At 37.5% G+C, this 18,067-nt stretch overlaps 1 protein-coding gene across 1 annotated transcript in view; it reads right to left on the bottom strand.

The window, feature by feature from the left end:
* LOC311286235 (NACHT, LRR and PYD domains-containing protein 1 homolog) overlaps positions 1 to 18,067 on the bottom strand; it is a 70,977-nt gene that overhangs the window by 14,513 nt on the left and 38,397 nt on the right. The window contains exons 8-9 of the mRNA XM_084402352.1: positions 8,446 to 8,619; positions 8,193 to 8,357 (exon numbers count right to left, since the gene is read on the bottom strand). Of these exons, the coding sequence (XP_084258478.1) occupies positions 8,193 to 8,357; positions 8,446 to 8,619 (339 nt within the window). The remainder of the gene's footprint in view (positions 1 to 8,192; positions 8,358 to 8,445; positions 8,620 to 18,067) is intronic.

Below are 18,067 nucleotides of genomic sequence, written 5' to 3'. Positions count from 1 at the left end.
AAGACATAACTGTCACTATGAGTTTCTCAGAATACAATAGTGGTCAAATACTGAAACTTGAGTATTATATCTTTTTAATTATGTATAGTTTGTCAAGGTATAACATTAAATCTGATAGTAATTTTGAATTAAATAAATAAAAAACGCTTCAGTGCGCGGGCGCACTGGCAACGGTTAACAGAAGGAAAACAGAAACTAACATAAATACATATATAAATTCATTAACAACATACCAACAAAATTAATCACAGGCTCCTACAACATATTACAGCCATTCTAATAAAGGTGTGAATAGCAATCATGCCTAATTTGCTTACAGTCCGACTTTTGAACTTTATTCATTTTTTATTATTATTATTATTTATTCGGGACACACACATACACACCTAGTTTAAGGAGGTCTGCGTTTTTTTTTTCCGTCCCGCTCCCACAAGGTTCAATTCAGCAATTAAAATACAGTCTGTGTTCACCCGCATTATTTCCCGACCTGACCAGAATTTCACATTCAAATGTCTCTAGCGGAAAGAGAGAGATTAAGTAGCCTATAATAATTATAAATGCTATACAAAAATTGTGTTCGTGTCAACATAAAATATTATTTTAACATTGTAGGCTACTGTCAGCAGAGAAAAAATGTCACAGAAAAAATTTATGAAATATAAATAACATAAATTAAATAGGACAAAGCCTATCACTCAAATTGTTAAGCAACATAAACGAAAACCATATTGCCCTACTGACAAATGAAGTAGGCTATTTTCTGCCAAACTATTTCAAACATCCTTGCAAAAAAAGAATGTTGTTGACTGACAATGGTTTCAGTAAACAGCTCCTCATAGGTGTAGCTACAGGTGGTCAGAATGAAATGCGGATAGCCTACGCTGTCAAAAGATGTCGGGAGTGGGCTATTGCCAGTCAGACCACCCGCTCCGTCCAAAGTATAGGTACACCAGAGTTCCGACCGCTACGTCTTTATATTTTAAAATTGAATCCCGCGCCGCATGATTCATATGCGCGTTTCACAGTATGTGGCGGTGAAATCGCCGCGCGGCTACGGCTTTTCTCAAGTAGTGGAAGAGTTTTGTGTGTGTGTGAGTGTGTGTGTGTATCATCCTCCCTATGAACGCAAGAGTGTGAGTGTGAGTGTGTGTGTGTGTGTGTGTGTGTGTGTGTGTGTGTGTGTGTGTATCATCCTCCCTATGAACGCAAGAGTGTGAGTGTGTGTGTGTGTGTGTGTGTGAGAAGGTGCGTTTGATTTATATTACATTGTGGGAACCAAATGTCCCCACAAGGATAGTAAAACCTGAGATCACATCCATTGTGGGGACCAGCCAGCGGTCCCCATGAGGGGAATGGGTAAATAAACATACTAAATAATATTTTTTTGAAAATGTAAAAATGCAGAAAGTGTTCTGTGATGGGCAGGTTTAGGGGTAGGGTTAGTGTAAGGAGATAGAATATACAATTTGTACAGTATAAAAACCATTAAGTCTATGGAGAATCCCCGCAAAGATAGTGAACCAGACATGTGCGTGTGTGTGTGTGTATCATCCTCCCTATGAACGCAAGAGTGTGAGTGTGAGTGTGTGTGTGTGTGTGTGTGTGTGTATCATCCTCCTTATGAACGCAAGAGTGTGTGTGTGAGAGTGTGTGTGTGAGAGTGTGTGTGTTCATCTGAGCTGTGATTGGTCTGTCACCGCTCGTCAATGTCAGAATATTTGAGATGACCAATCAGATCACAGTAGGCGGCTTTATGTTCACAGAAGCTGCTGAGCGCCAGTTTTAGGCCCCGTTTACACGAACATGGTTATTTAGAAACACTGAGACATTTCCCTTCGTTTACACACAAACGCGTCTGAAAACGATTCTTTCTAAAAACTCCGGCCAGAGTGGAGTGTGTGTGTGTGTGTGAGTGGAGATTTTGGAAAACTTCGTTTGCATGTAAACTGAGAAAAACTGAGTCTTAGGGAGCCGACGTCACAGTATGTGACTATTTTGGGGATTCTGATTGGCTAAGGTGAGCGTGAGCTTCTCGTTACACTGCTCTTGACGGCATAGACACGGGTTCGTGTAAACTAACACTTCTCTGAAAACTGACAGGTGTGCACGGTGTTATTCTTGAAAACGGAGAGGGGTGAAATGTCCGTTTATGAAAATAGCCGGCCACGTGTAAACGTAGCCTAGAGCGACTCGACGCTTCAGTTTATAGTCAAGTGAGAGGTAAGATGTAAGTAGCTAAACTAAACATTTTATACTTGACAGTTTTTTAGGTAATAAATGTTAAACGAATGACAAATAATCAGGCAAACTAATAAACTATTGTCTAATTTCGCCAGTTTGAACTGAAAACAGGCCTAGTGACGCATGTAATAATGGGTTTACTGTCATCGTGAAGTGATAAGAAAAATTAACAAAGCCGTTTTCATCATGTTAGGCACAAGATTAATAATGAGTGTGTACATGTTGAGAATTAATATAATACAATTTGTAGCCTTCAGCAAATAAAAAAATAAAAAAGCTCAGCTTTAGGAGGGGAAGAGACAGGGCAAGATGAGGAGAGAGAAGGTATAGACAAATAATCTACTGCTTTTTTTATTTAAATATCAAAAATATTTAAAATAATCTAATTTAATACAGTTATAATTTTTCAATGTAAATTATTTAATTTGATTGGTAACAGCCTAATGTCTTATTATTTTAATTGAATATATTGATCAAATTTAAGAATTTGAAATTAAAGATGGAGCAAACATAAAAGGTTACTTATAAAGGTACAAAAAAAGTGTTTTTAAACAGTGATTTAATGAAACTGACAATTTAAGTTTGAAGGGAGTAAAGCCTCTGTTTAGGTTATTAAGGAAATGTAATTTTGCCAAAAGAAGAACTTTTATTTTAAACAAATGTTCATTTTTAATTAGCCAACTTCAGTGTGATATGTGTCCATATCATCATGCTTAACACTGAGAATCTGAATAATTGTAATGTGATGATCAGATGCAGATATCTATCGGCTGGCGGGTGGATTATTTATTTTTAACAGTGGATTTGGGAGACTCAAAGTGCACCAGATTAATGAATTTATCTTTAAAATGTACCAAAATTTCTTCCGGGGGGGCATGACCCCTGACCCCCCCTAGAGGTACCAAGCTCTACCCACAAAAATAATGTCGAAAACACATTAGGCTATATGATGATCTATGAAAGATAACATTGAATTACCTTATTATTAAAATACATTATTATGATTTTACCACCTCCGCCTCATTTTGAGTCATACAATAAGCCTTTATTTGTCTTTATTCCCATAAATCACTTATATAAATAATTAATTAATTCATTTATATAAAAATTCCCAATTTTAGTTTGGGCTAAAGCCCCGAATATCCTGACCTTAGAACCGCCCCTGGAGAGAACGCGGCGTTAATGCAGCGACAGATGCCGAAAGCTCAGTCCGTTTCTGCTTTCACTTTCAGGGAATGAGTGCGTTTACATGCACGTTCTTAACCCGATAATGCTGAATAAACTGACAATGCATCGACTTTTAGATGTTTGCCCCTTAATCTGGTTTCTCCCGGCATTCAAAATCCAGCATTAATCTGCGTTCTTTGGGCTTATTGAAGTGCGCATATGTAAAGTGTAGGAGGACAGAGAGAGCACTGATAGGACTCATATATATCAGATATAACGCAAACTCCGACTCTTTCTTGACCCAAGAAATTATTAAAACGTGTTCTCGTCTCGTGTAGAAGTAGGCTAGTCGAAATGCTGCATGTGTAACGGCATGAGAGGATAATGTGTGTCTGTAAATTTCCCGCTGACATGCTGAAATACTCTGAGTCAGACTCAGATCCAAAAATGATTATCTTTTTTTCCTCCTCACTATACCTGGAAATAACAAGATCTAGCCTATTAACCCTCTGAGGTCTGAGCTGTTTTCTGGGCCCTGGAGGTGTTCTGACATGCTCTGACATTTGTGGTTATTTCTGTTACTTGTGACATTTTCATGGCTAAAGTCTAATTACACAGTATTCAGCACAAACTCTGCTACAATAATATATCAGCAGCATGTGTGTAAAAGTTTGTAGTTTTGAGATAATGACATTTATGTGTGGTTTGTGAAAATACAAAAAAAAGATTCTCACTGAAATAAGCTCATGAAACCCCTACTGATTATTTCTTCCTAAGACTTTTGAAAATTGTATGACGTAGCCTAGAATATTTGCTCTAAAACTATGTGAAAATCACCCTGACTGCTCATTCAGATAAGACAATATATTGATTTAAAAATTTTACGACATGTTTTGTGTGAAAAAGCTTTATGCGGGAGCTCATTAATATGTAAGCTTTTCTCACCTGAGAAAGACAAAGACCCTCCCCTAACGGCCCTATTAGGAGCTATCAGGCCCTCTCATTCTGAGCAACCTTGCACAATACTGTAAATGAGGAGATTTAAAAAAGAATGGCTTTTAGATTGTTTGGATTTATTTACAACACAACATAATCCAAAGATACACAACAAATGCCAAAAAAGCACTTATTGAAACCAATGATCCAAAGACAGAGACCTTTGTGCCATTCCTAAAAACATTGTACATACCTTTAATTTCCAAGGTGTTTGATTTTCACTTTACCATTAGGGTTGGGCGGTATTTCGGTAATATCGGATACCGCGGGATCTTAAAATAGCACCGGTATCAGTTTCAATACCGTCATTACCGGCACTTATATAGCCTATAATATATATAATTTATTTATTGCCTAAAAAATGCTTATGTGTGGTTGCAGTTTGGCAATATTTCTGGTTCCAACCGAATGAGAAGGGAGAGGCGGTAAATACTGACGAGGCAATTTGTAAATTGTGCAATAAAAAGGTTATGCACCTTGGAACATGGTTATTTAGAAATACTGAGACATTTCCCTTCGTTTACACACAAACGGAGAATTCGCGTCTGAAAACGATTCTTTCTAAAAACTCCGGCCAGAGTGGAGTGTGTGTGTGTGTAGATTTTGGAAAACTTCGTTTGCATGTAAACTGAGAAAAACTGAGTCTTAGGGAGCCGACGTCACAGTATGTGACTATTTTGGGGATTCTGATTGGCTAAGGTGAGCGTGAGCTTCTCGTTACACTGCTCTTGACGGCATAGACACGGGTTCGTGTAAACTTACACTTCTCTGAAAACTGACAGGTGTGCACGATGTTATTCTTGACAGTTTTTTAGGTCATAAATGTTAAACGAATGACACAAATAATCAGGTAAACTAATAAACTTTTGTCTAATTTCGCCAGTTTGAACTGAAAATAGGCCTAGTGACTAGGTTATATAATGTGATTTAGTGCAAATATATTTCAGCCTCTGGTAAAATATGTGATACTGTCTAAATACATGATATTTTTATATAAATGTTCGGTTTTGGTCAGCCTATGACACTGTTTATCATGCTTCAACACTGCCTTATGCACAGATGTTTGTGAATACAGGTGTAAATGTTTGAAATGTAGTGATGTGTCGTTCGTGAACGATCCATCATTGCGTGCGTCACTAAATGCGTGCGGTCTTTATGGCCCATCAACAGACACTCGCGGTGACGCGGTCTATGGCCCATCAATAGATATTTCTCCGTCCTATGGCCCATCATCAATCAACATTGTGCGTCCATAACCATCAATTGCTCATCAGTTTACTTTGAATAATGTATGCTAACAGTTGTATTTTGTTGTTGTTGTTTAGGAATGTGTCTGCATCAAGCTCTCCTTCTCCAGCACCGCAGAGGGGAACGCAGGTGTTCTTCAGTTCTCAGTGCGATCGAGAATCATACTGAGTAAGTGCATAGACGTAATATTTTACAGATGAAATGAAGCCTAATTGTGTTTACATCATCATAATATAAAAGTAGCCTGCCTATTCTTGTGTGAAATGACACAAACCGTTGTCTTTTTTTATCCATGGCCATTAGTAATTTCTTTAATTGTGTTATCTGCGTGCTCACATGTTTTTTTTTTTTTGTGTGTTGTTTTTACAGATGTGACAATGAACATGTCCAAGCACCTGTCCTGAAGAGAGCCAAGGCTAACCAGCAGGCAAGCAACAGGCAGTCCACTCTGTCATGGAAAACAGAGACTGATGTTGACATGGTTCCACAGACTGTGCGACTCCGTCCTGCACGGGAAACTGGACCACAACTGAGCTCTGTGACTCACATTCACCCATGAGTCTATTCAAACATTTTTTTTCTCCCTACCGTTTCCAGCTACAGTTATGTCCCGGGACAGATACCGCACCATTTCATGGAATGTGCATGAGTCACCCAGATGCAGATATGGATAATGACAGAAAGAGGGGCACAGCTGAACATGACCGTCTTTTCAGGGTCAAACCTCTCATGGACACTATTCGTCATGCTTGTAAAGCCATCTATCATCCTAAAAGAAACTTATCTGTGGATGAAAGAATGGTGGCATGCAAAGCACACACAGGTATTTTATTTTTTTAAATCAATGTTGGAAACCGTTGTGCTGTTTAATATATTTTTTTATAACCTGTCATAGTTTTTTTGAGGATTCTTTGAATAATTTTTATTTATTTTTTATACAAAAAAAAAAGTTTGGTCTCTTTTTCTTTCTTTCTTCTCCATTGTTGGGAAAGATTTCTATTTTGAATAAATGCTGTTCTTTTTGTAATTATTCATCAGTGAATCATTCATCAGTTCCTCATTCTTTGTTCAGGCTGCCTCACAGCACCTTGATAGGCCATTAGCCATTGGGGGAGTGTCTTTAGTCACACCCCTGGTGTGAATCACATTAATATTCATGGCCCATGCATACAGCAGTGCTGACACAAAAACTGACATGCAAAATTAAAATCATTATATTGCTGTTTGTGAAAGAGTGATCAGAATGATTTCCACATCATTTTGTAGAAAAAATTCTAGCCTACAAGAATAGTCATTCAAAAGTCTCGTGGACAGCTATTCAGTGTGTGTTAAATGGCCTTATTGCGGTAACAATGCTTTTCCCAAAACGTACTAACCAGGCATAATATTTTTTTCTATAAAATGCAAACATGTACATCCATTTTGCTCACATATTATTGTAGCAGAGTCTGTGCTGAATACAGCAAAATTACATGTTAGCCAATGGTATGCTTAATTTAATTTCATTTTGTATTAATTGTATCTTAATTTTGATCTGTTTCATCAACCAATTGGCTGGATTTAATAAATAAGAATATAGTAGACAATAGATAATCCCGACACGGAGGCACCGGCACGTGAACTGGAGCTCATCTCATAAATGAAACGAAACTCAGCATATACGGTGGCCTACTTGCCTCACAGACCTGAGACATATATAGAAAGCTTGAAATGTCTACTTTTAAACAGAACAATTAAAAAAAAAAGAAATAAGACTGGTCTGCTCTCTGCTTATGTAATCTGTATGAAATGTGTATTTCTCTCTGGCGCCTTCACTACTGCGAAGATCGCAAGTCAGCATCGTCAACTTCATCTTTGCAGCCGACACTGACACAGAAAACACTTGTTTATTAATAAACAATTAAAATGTCTCCTTGCTATATTTGACATATTCATAATCATTACTTTTGCTGGTTCTTTGTGACAGCTTTTAGGAGCTTTATTGGCAGAGCCACCCTTACATGTTACATGAACGCGTCACCATCGCATCAGCACCGAAAACATGGAGATTTTTTTCTTTTTGGGGGCATTTTGTTTGTGTTCAGTCTTTATCAGTTGTCTTTAGGTTAATGTTTCAGTTAACAGTTTTTCAGTTGTTTTCAGTAATTTTGTCAGGGCTAGGCTACAGAAGCAGCATCTGTACTCTCGCGGCTGTAGACGGTAATGTTTTCTCTTGGTTCATGTCAGTCAGTATGACTTAATTTTGATATACAAGTCGCACCTGACTATAACTCACAGGACCAGCCAAACTATTAAAAAAAGTGCGACTTATAGTCCGGAAAATACGGTATATTGCAAAGCTAGCATCAAGCACATTTCATGTTTGTCCATCTGTGCAAGAACCCCCTTTAAGCATGCGCAACGTTTCAGATAGTATGTCAAATGTAAACACATGAATCGGATATGGGGCAAGAACGTGTAAATGGACGGTCATATAGGCAACAAATCAGATTTGGGCATCAGGACCTGCAGTGTAAATGAGGCTTGCTTGTCCCACATACTTGAGTATCTGCAATGAGCAGTTTGGATCGTTCAGTTTGCCAGAGAGCAGCTTGACTCCTGGGTGATTGTAGCTCAGGTCCAGCTCTCTCAGGTGTGATGGGTTTAAACTCAGAGCTGAACACACATAACCACAGCCTTCCTCTGTCACCATACAGCCAGACAACCTACAGACACACAGTCAGACCATCTTCATACACACATCAACATTATGACCAGCAGACTGTAAATAATCTCTTATATATTATTAAATACCTCAGAATCTGCAGCTTACACTGTGGGCTCTTCAGTCCTTCAGAAATAATCTTCACTCCTGAATCCTGCAGGTCATTGTTCGTCAGGTCCAGCTCTCTCAGGTGTGAGGGGTTTGAACTCAGAGCTGAAGACACATAACCACAGCCTTCCTCTGTCACCATACAGCCAGACAACCTACACACACACACAGTCAGACCATCTTCAGACAAACACAGTCAGATCACCAACAAAAACTCACATGACTGGCAGACTGTTGTTGAAAACTTTTATTCCTTCATCGAAGCAAAACCAGGAGACGTTTGGGATCTCGTTCAAGTAGAAGTTATTCTTTATTGAGCGTGCTGCAGGTCTTCCAACTAGTCTGACTAATGTAACTTTACATATTGTCTTATAGGCATTTCAGTGGGCTGTCCTTAAAGGTGCTGACCTTACACACAGCCTTAGAGATGATCACTAAATCTAATCATCTAAAGACAATAGAGGCAATTACCCCAACTGACTTCCCCAAATGGTATAAACACAAATGGTCACGGGAACTAAGACTAGGTAAACATTCACACACAGTTCAACTCTTAGTTGGAAGATCCAAGACTAACAAAACCCCTGACTATTACAATGTTTAGACAGCTGACTTCTAATCAGTAAATTGATGCCATCATGTTCACCTTGAATGCCCAATACAGTGTAGTTCACCTTAGTTTTTCATGTGATGTTATGTAAGGAAGTAGGATCAGCAGATCTTAAACATATTCTTAAATTTGTAATCCCACATTGTAAATAATCTCTTATATGTTCTTTTTTCAATTTCAGCGGACAAATATATACATTTATCAAAGCAGAAATGCTTCTTTACAATAAAACAAAAACATATACGTCAATACAGAGACAGCATTATAACCCATCATGTCTACCAATGGTCATGGAAATGAAATACTCAAGCTTATACAGATGTTTTGTGTTTTACACAAGAACAAGGGGAGCTATTACTTATAATTATAAAAAAAACATTACCTTACAGACCATTTATGCTTCAAAAAATGTCAGTGCGAATTGGTTTTATATAATCAATCATTTTTTACCATATTGAACAAATGTATTCTATCTGGGCTCTCAAGGAAAAGGAAATCTTTTCCATCACACGCATATATATGTGACCGATCACGGAAAGTAGGGACACAAGTCGGTTCTGGGGCATTTTGAGTTATTCATATTCTGAAAGTGTAGTCTCCAAGCTTTCCAACGATGTGTAACACATGGAAATCTGATAATATTTGGAGAAGTTGTGGCCATTTGAAGGTAGACACTCAAAAAAGCTCAAAGGGGAGAAAACAGCCTCTGAAGATTGTGCAGTTCTCACCTCTCTCTCCTGCTGGGAGTGACAATAGAGGCTCATTTACATCTCATTTAGATAAGCCATACCCCCTGTAAAGCTCCCCCTGTAAAGCTGTAAAGTACAGGGGGGAGCAGAAAGGTCAGGAAAATGTGCCATCAAAGAAAAAAAAAAGGTTGCAAACAGGTAATATATAAATAAATGTCTCTTAGCATCTACCGATAAAACTGTATAGGCAACTTTTGTGTACACTGAATAAAAAATAAGATAAACTCTCGACAATGTTCAAATCAAAAACAGGATGTGCTATGTGATATATATATATATATATATATATATATATATATACACATATATACTGTATATATATGTATGTATATGTACACTCACCTAAAGAATATGTAACAACAATGGCATCTGCTTTTCAGATTAAGTGAATCATGTGATGGCGAACACATCGTCTTTGTCCTCGGGAAGACAGCGCTGGTTAATAATTGCCCCACGAGGACCAATTTGCCAGCGCCAGTTTGGCTGGTACACCCATGTGACTCGTATCCCCCAACTTTACAACCTCGTGACATTACACACACACACACACACTCGTGGACTTCCAACCAGAAACCCACCACGAGATGCAACTGAGGCACATCGCCATATATGGACTTCCACATAGTAAAATTTCATTTTACCATTCATTACAAATTTATAATAGAGGTGTGGGTTGCTAAGAGTAAAATCTTTAATTCTGAAGGTTCATTGAAAGAAAATCACTCAATAGTGTCTTGTAACACGACCTCGACCTGGTCATAAACTTTTATGGCTCCAAAGCTGCAGCTCATCCTTTCCCTGCAAGCCCACATTCCATACACTTCCACACAGGCAATCCAAGAACCATGTTTTTGATATGTATTTTTATGTGTGTATAATTTCCATGGTAGATTGAGATTTTCTATGTTCTATCATAAGAAATCAATTGACTCTTAAAATGCTCAGAATCCTACATTAGAAATGCATATCTGTATTCCCATGTTCTGTACACCATGTCTGGTATCATTCTAATCGTAGTGATCTCACGGAATTACGTATGAGATTACAATGAAATGTATTCTTACGGGTAGTATCTTGTCTGAAAGAGGAAATACGAATTCTATCTCTCACATGACAAAGTCAAAGTAGGCGTCTTCTTCTTCACACAAAGAACTTTTTCCCGCTTCATATCAGGAGAGCTGATTCGCTCTGGCACAAAACAGGGCGTAAACAGATGTCTGTTAAAAGGAAGAGACCCCCACTTCTCCCTCTCTTCTCTTCTCCGGCCTCTCTCATCCCTGAACTCCTCCTCTTCTCCCCGGCTTCAAGAAACATCTGAAAGGCTCAGGCCTTCTCCTCGGACCAGCACATGTTCGAGTCGTAGCTGCCGTTCTTTGCAACTAAGCTCATACGTGCCTTTCCCCTCCAAAAGGGAAACGATCTGAACTTTCTCGGTAACGTTAAATTCAAGTGAGCCTTTCAAGCTTCCCGCAACACCAGAAGATGCAACAGAAACAGGACACTGTCCGTGTTTCCTTCCTGTCTCAGCCTCACCCGAACAGAGAACAGACTTGCAAGTATCTTTTGATCTCTCTCTAACAGTTGATTCCTGGTGTCTAGCTCGTAGGTCTGTGAATTAAGTTACCCTCTATCTCTTATCTCTTTATTTCTTTCTTGCTTTCTTTCTTTCATGTCATTCATTCCGATCACGTCATGTTTGTTTAAATGTTTGTTTGTTTTATTGTTTGCATTTTACGTACGTTTATATTCGTAGCTTATAATCTCTAGCGTGTGCCATTTTATTAATAAACCCATTTATACTTTTAACTGTCTCTGTGTTTGAAAACCCACTTTTTATGAAGTCAATGAAACAAAAGATCTATAAAGCTACAGGCTCTATATTAGGCTATAGACTACCTTGAGTAGTTTTAATTTATAAACCCAAAAAGGCTTTATCTTCGTGGCCAGAAGATAAACTTTCTTGGAGTTTTGTAAACAGGAATACTTCTTCTTAACTGTGATAGTCTTACATTTATTCGCTGGACGAATAACGGATGACGAGACCAGTTACAGAACGAGGCATTTCCTATAATTGATAAAGTAAATGCATATGCGATTTATGAATTATGACCATGAGTTATGATTATTAATATTTCTAAAATTCCCTATATCCTTGAGCTAATTCGCATTAACCCAGAGGCATTTACCCTTACATTTTTGGTGGAGACATTTTAGGCAGTTTCAAACTTCATTATTGTGGTGGAACAAATTCAGTTTCAGTTGAATGTGTATTATTGATGAACAGATGAACTAGAAGAACTAACTAGCACTATGAGCACTATTCTCTCTAGAACATTGGATGTTGTTGCACCTATTAGATTAAAAAAGGTCAGAGAGAAAATTAAAGCACCATGGTACAACAATACTACGCATGTTCTAAAGAGAGAAACCCGTATTTTAGAGCGTAAATGGAAACAAACTAATTTAGAGGTCTTTAGAATCGCGTGGAAAGACAGTATGTCACGTTATAAAAAGGCCCTAAAAGCAGCCAGGGCTGAGCACCTCCGCAAACTAATAGAAAATAACCAAAATAATCCAAGGTTTTTATTTAACACCGTCGCTAGACTAAGAAATAAACAGACATCACCCGAACAAAATATCCCGTTACAGTTTAGTAGTAATGATTTTATGAAGTTCTTCACTGAGAAAATAGAAAGCATCAGAACCACAATTGTAAACGTTCAATCTTCAGTTGCGCCTTATAATTCAGCCTTAATTATCACCCCGCAAGAACAATTACAGTGCTTTACAACTATAGAACAAATAGAGTTAAATAAACTTATCACTTCCTCTAAAACAACAACATGTTTATTAGATCCGATACCAACTAAACTACTGAAAGAAGTGTTACCTGTAGTGGAAGAGCCTCTCCTTAATATTATTAACTCGTCTTTATCTTTAGGTCATGTTCCAAGAACATTTAAACTGGCAGTTATAAAACCACTCATTAAGAAACCACAATTAGATCATAATAACCTAGCAAATTATAGACCCATTTCAAATCTTCCATTTATGTCTAAAATATTAGAAAAAGTGGTGTCCGCTCAATTGTGTTCTTTCTTGCAAGAAAATGATATCTATGAGAAGTTTCAGTCTGGTTTCAGGCCGCACCATAGCACTGAAACTGCGCTCGTTAAAATCACAAATGATTTACTTTTAGCTTCTGACCAAGGCTGTATCTCAATACTAGTTTTACTTGATCTTAGTGCTGCGTTCGATACTATAGATCACACAATACTCTTAGATCGACTACAAAATTATACTGGTGTTCAAGGACAAGCATTAAGCTGGTTTAGATCATACTTATCTGACCGCTACCATTTTGTCTATTTAAATGGAGAAAAATCGATCATAACTCCAGTAAACTATGGAGTGCCGCAGGGATCTGTGTTAGGCCCTCTATTATTCTCAGTATATATGATGCCACTTGGAAATATTATAAGGAAACATGGAATTAGTTTCCATTGTTATGCTGATGACACTCAAATATATATTTCATCACGGCCAGATGAAAACGCTAAATTATCCAAATTGACAGAGTGTGTTAAAGATATAAAAGATTGGATGACGCGTAATTTTCTTTTATTAAATCCAGACAAAACAGAGGTACTACTTATCGGTTCAAAAAACCGCCCACAAAACCTCTCGCAATACAACTTTAATATAGTAGGATGTCCTGTTACTTTATCCTCTACAGTAAAAGACCTGGGTGTTATACTCGATTGCAACCTGTCTTTCAAAAATCATATTTCATATGTTACAAAAACCGCCTTTTTCCACCTTAGAAACATTGCTAAGCTACGTAATATGCTATCAGTTTCTGATGCAGAAAAGTTAGTTCATGCATTCATGACCTCGAGACTAGATTACTGTAATGCTTTATTAGCCGGTTGTCCTGCATCCTCAATTAACAAGCTGCAGTTAGTCCAAAATGCCGCCGCTAGAGTTCTTACTAGATCAAGAAAATATGATCATATAACACCGATTTTATCATCACTGCATTGGTTACCTATAAAGTTCCGTATTAATTACAAGGTATTGCTACTGACTTATAAAGCCCTAAACGGCTTAGCTCCAGTATATTTAACGGATCTTCTATCGCCCTATAATCCATCGCGCTCTTTAAGATCACTAAATTCGAGGCTTTTGGTCATACCTAGGATATCCAGAACCACCAAAGGAGGGAGAGCATTTTCACATTTAGCTCCAAAACTCTGGAATAGCCTTCCTGATACTGTTCGTTGCTCAGACTCGCTCTCCCAGTTTAAAACTAGATTAAAGTCGCATCTCTTCAGCCAGGCATTCATATAATATTTTTAATCTTACAGTTCAAATTACAATCCGGCCTCTAGTTAATAAACGCCAGAGGAGAACTGGCCCCCGACTGAGCCTGGGTTCTCCCAAGGTTTTTTTTTCTCCATTGGGTCACCTGATGGAGTTTTAGGACACTATTAGGTCACTTGATGGAGTTTTTCGGTTCCTTGCCACTGTTGCCTTTGGCTTGCTCAGTTGGGGATATTCTGGGGATATCTAATTTGATTTTATCAATAAATTCAACTAGAAACAAACCTTGTTGTATTATTTTAATTTAATACTGTGAAGCTGCTTTGATACAATCTGTATTGTGAAAAGCGCTATACAAATATACTTGACTTGACTTGACTTGACTTGACTATTGGTATTAATAATTGTAGGCTATACGCGCGTTTTGAATTGTGAGGTAAGTCGCTAAAGCGAACTCACTCAGCTGACGTTAGGCACAAAGCCAGCTCAGCTCAAACAGTTTCAAAAATGTCTAAGCATTTTGTTACCACTGTTAAGTGCTAAAACTGCAGTTCAGGACATTACATTTGTCTCTGTAAAGACGAAGCAAAACTCTTTACAGTTAGTACATGTAATATGATTTAAACCTACTAAATAAAGACGAAGGAATCTCTTTTAGTACGAAGACGTAAATCTGATCTGAACAGTGCTTCAGTTTTCAGTCGTAATAGGCCTTATTATATACAATACGTTAACGATAAACTCCTGGTCAAAAATTGGCCTCGCGATCCAATTTTGTAAACCTATGCATTATCATAAAGTGCTATTTTGATTAATGTTTATGGGAGGTGAACAGAAGAATAATTCCTGTTCCTGTAATGAACAGAAGATAATACCTGTTCATAGCTGTAGTAGCCTAATAAAACAGAAGATAATTCCTGTTCACAGAAGTATAATGCCTGTGTGCTCACAGCTTAAGTAAACCGAAGTCTAATTCCGGTTTGCTCACAGTTTCTATTAATTAAAACAAGAAGTTTTAATACCTGTTTTTATGTAAACCATTTTGTGTAAAATGTAATAAACAGATGCTAATTCCTGTTTTATTTAAACCGTTTCATATATAATGTGTAATTAAATAGATGTGTAATTCCTATTAGTCACATGTTATGAAACTCGTGTAATTTTCCGCATGCAACTGACACTGACCAACAGCCTTTAGGTGTGTGTGGCAGTTCTCAAATTACGCGCCCCCACTGACGTCACCCTGTGTGAGCGCCGCCTCCCACTAACGTCAGCCTGCACGAGCGCAATTACGCCATCTGGTGGGCGTTTCAGATAATACCTGCTTTCAGTTTTTGTCTCTCCTGCATTAACCCCCTGAGGTCGGCGGTATCGCCGGCGATACCAGCTCGCTTTTTTTTAGCAGTGTAAAAGAAACTCATGAATACTCTGTTGACTTAGATTTTTCATTGGAGTTTCATACATCAATAGATTCTGTTAAATGTGTATTATTTTTGTGTATACTCACAATAAAAACAAAGTGTTGTGCTTTTTGCCAAATAAAGAAAAATAAAAACGAAGCGAGTTCTGCCTCCTCTCTTTCAGTGTAGTCCATTCTGAAACGCGTCCGAAAATTAACCATAACTCAGCGAATACTCAGTCAAACAGGCATACAGGCATACAGACATGAAGCTTGAATTCTCTCCTTTTAAATGAAGTAATTTTTATAAAAAACAAATATTCACAGTTTATGTAATATGTATGCAAAGAGAGAGATGTCAGTCGTTCTCATCTCAGCTAATTACGTTATAATGTGCTCCGCCCACGGAGAGCGCGCGCTATTCAAACGCAAATGTAAGCCGATCCACACAAACCTGTGAAACGCCCACATCAGCTGGATAACACACACCGCGAGTTCACTTTCAGACGTATGTACTTTACGATGCTGTGAGGAATAATACGATCTTGATAATAATCCTGCAAAAATGTACCTCAGAAGTTCTGGAAGTATCATTTCGAGGAGCAAACGGATCCCGCTGAGGAATAGGTCAGTTCTGTTTGCTTTGTTCTAATCGGAATGAATGAACGCACAGATGCGCGCTGTTGTGGAGCTACTACAGCTGGCAAAAATACTGTTTTAATATGAATCGCGTTTCTATGAATGAATGAACGCACAGATGCGTGCTGTTGTGGAGCTACTACAGCTGGCAAAAATACTGTTTAAATATGAATCGCGAATACAAAGAAAGATTACACTGGAAATACTGTTACAATTTTAAATGTTGTTGTAATTGTATAACCTTAATATATATATATATATATATATATATATATATATATATATATATATATATATACGTATATATAGGCCTATATAAGGATAGATGTAAACAAAATCTTAAAAGGTCATTATAAGCCTTCTCTTTAAATAATTTTATTATGCTTTATTAGTGACACATTTGGGAAGAGAATATATTCCAAATCTGACAGTATGAGAACAATTAACTGCACAATTACTAGAAATGTTTACCTTGGATATTGTACAATTTGCAAGCAAAATTTGTGGAAAAAACAACAAACCAGTTATATATTGTCCTTGCATTCTTGTGGCTCAGTCACACACCTGAATGAAAGGCTCATTACGTATGCAGCCTCATTATGCGGGCTCCATTGACTCTGCAGGTGTGAATCACGCCCACCCGCATATGGCCTTTCCAAACAAAAAGTGTTTTACAAGATTTAAATCAATGTATTGTGTTATGTGAATGATTAGGCAGGATGATTTTCACATAATTCTGAAGAAAAAACAGTAGGCAATGACATCCATTAGTCAAAAGTCTTATTTACATATATTTAGAATGTGTTTTATGGCCTTATTTCAGAAACTTTTGTTTTTTGTTTTTAAAAAAACCATGCATAAACATTATTATCTCAAAAATACAAACATGTACATGCAAGTTGTTCACATATTATGGTAGCCCTGTTTGTGCTAAATAGAGTGAATTTACACCTTTGCCATTAATATGTTTATAAGCAACTGAAAAAAGCACAAATGTCAGGGCATGTCAGAACATCTCAAGGACCCCAAAAACCTCTCAGACCCCAGAGGGTTAATTCCCTCTTCTTTTTCCCCGATTATAGAATAAATGCTCTAGCTCTCAAATAATTACCTGCATCCAAAGCTTAGCTTATGCTGATATTATTTGGAGTTAGACAATTCTCTTTTCTATTTTTGACTGTCACACTTTAAGTTAAGTTCGGAAAAAAAAGAAAACTTTTCGAATTAAAAACTTAGATTTGATTCACTCAGTTCATTGATAAGTCCACCCAGGAAGAAGCACGCCACCGTGTGGCCATCGTGGGTCGACTCATCAATATCTGTTTCACCCCCAAGTCTCATTGAAGTGTCTCAACATTGCTACCCTTCTCGTTTGATTATTTTATAATCAATACTAATAACTTCAGTGTATTGTAAGGATTATAGGAAGTCATTCTGAATTTCAGTTTTGATTATTTTTAGTATTGATACTCCCCTGTTATCATTCTAATTTTCTTTCCTTCCTTATTATAATTATTTTGGACCTCTCCTTGCATGCTTGTTTGAATTTTAATTCAAACAAGTTTGCATTTTAATTCAAATTGTGTCTACTCAACCAGGTGGACCACTCAGAGGAAACACGCCCCTCACCTTTGTGGCACAAACCCACTGCCGAGGCCTATCCCTCTGCCTGCGTCTCTAACCTGTGTTGTTTATTTAAATTGTATTTCATTGACAATTTTTTTTTTCTCTTCCTTCTTTCTCCAGTCTCTTTAAGGGGGGTAGGTTATTCTGATAACTACCATCAGTTATCATAATTTCCTTTTGTTGTATCATTATTTTAGTAAAGCCTTTGCCTCTGACTCCTGCATACATGGTTACTCAATTTGATGAAACCAGAAAGC

The sequence above is a fragment of the Rutilus rutilus genome (genome assembly GCF_951802725.1).
Source record: "Rutilus rutilus genome assembly, chromosome: 2".
Classification (NCBI taxonomy): Eukaryota; Metazoa; Chordata; class Actinopteri; order Cypriniformes; family Leuciscidae; genus Rutilus; species Rutilus rutilus.
This window is presented reverse-complemented; position numbering and strand designations above follow the sequence as displayed.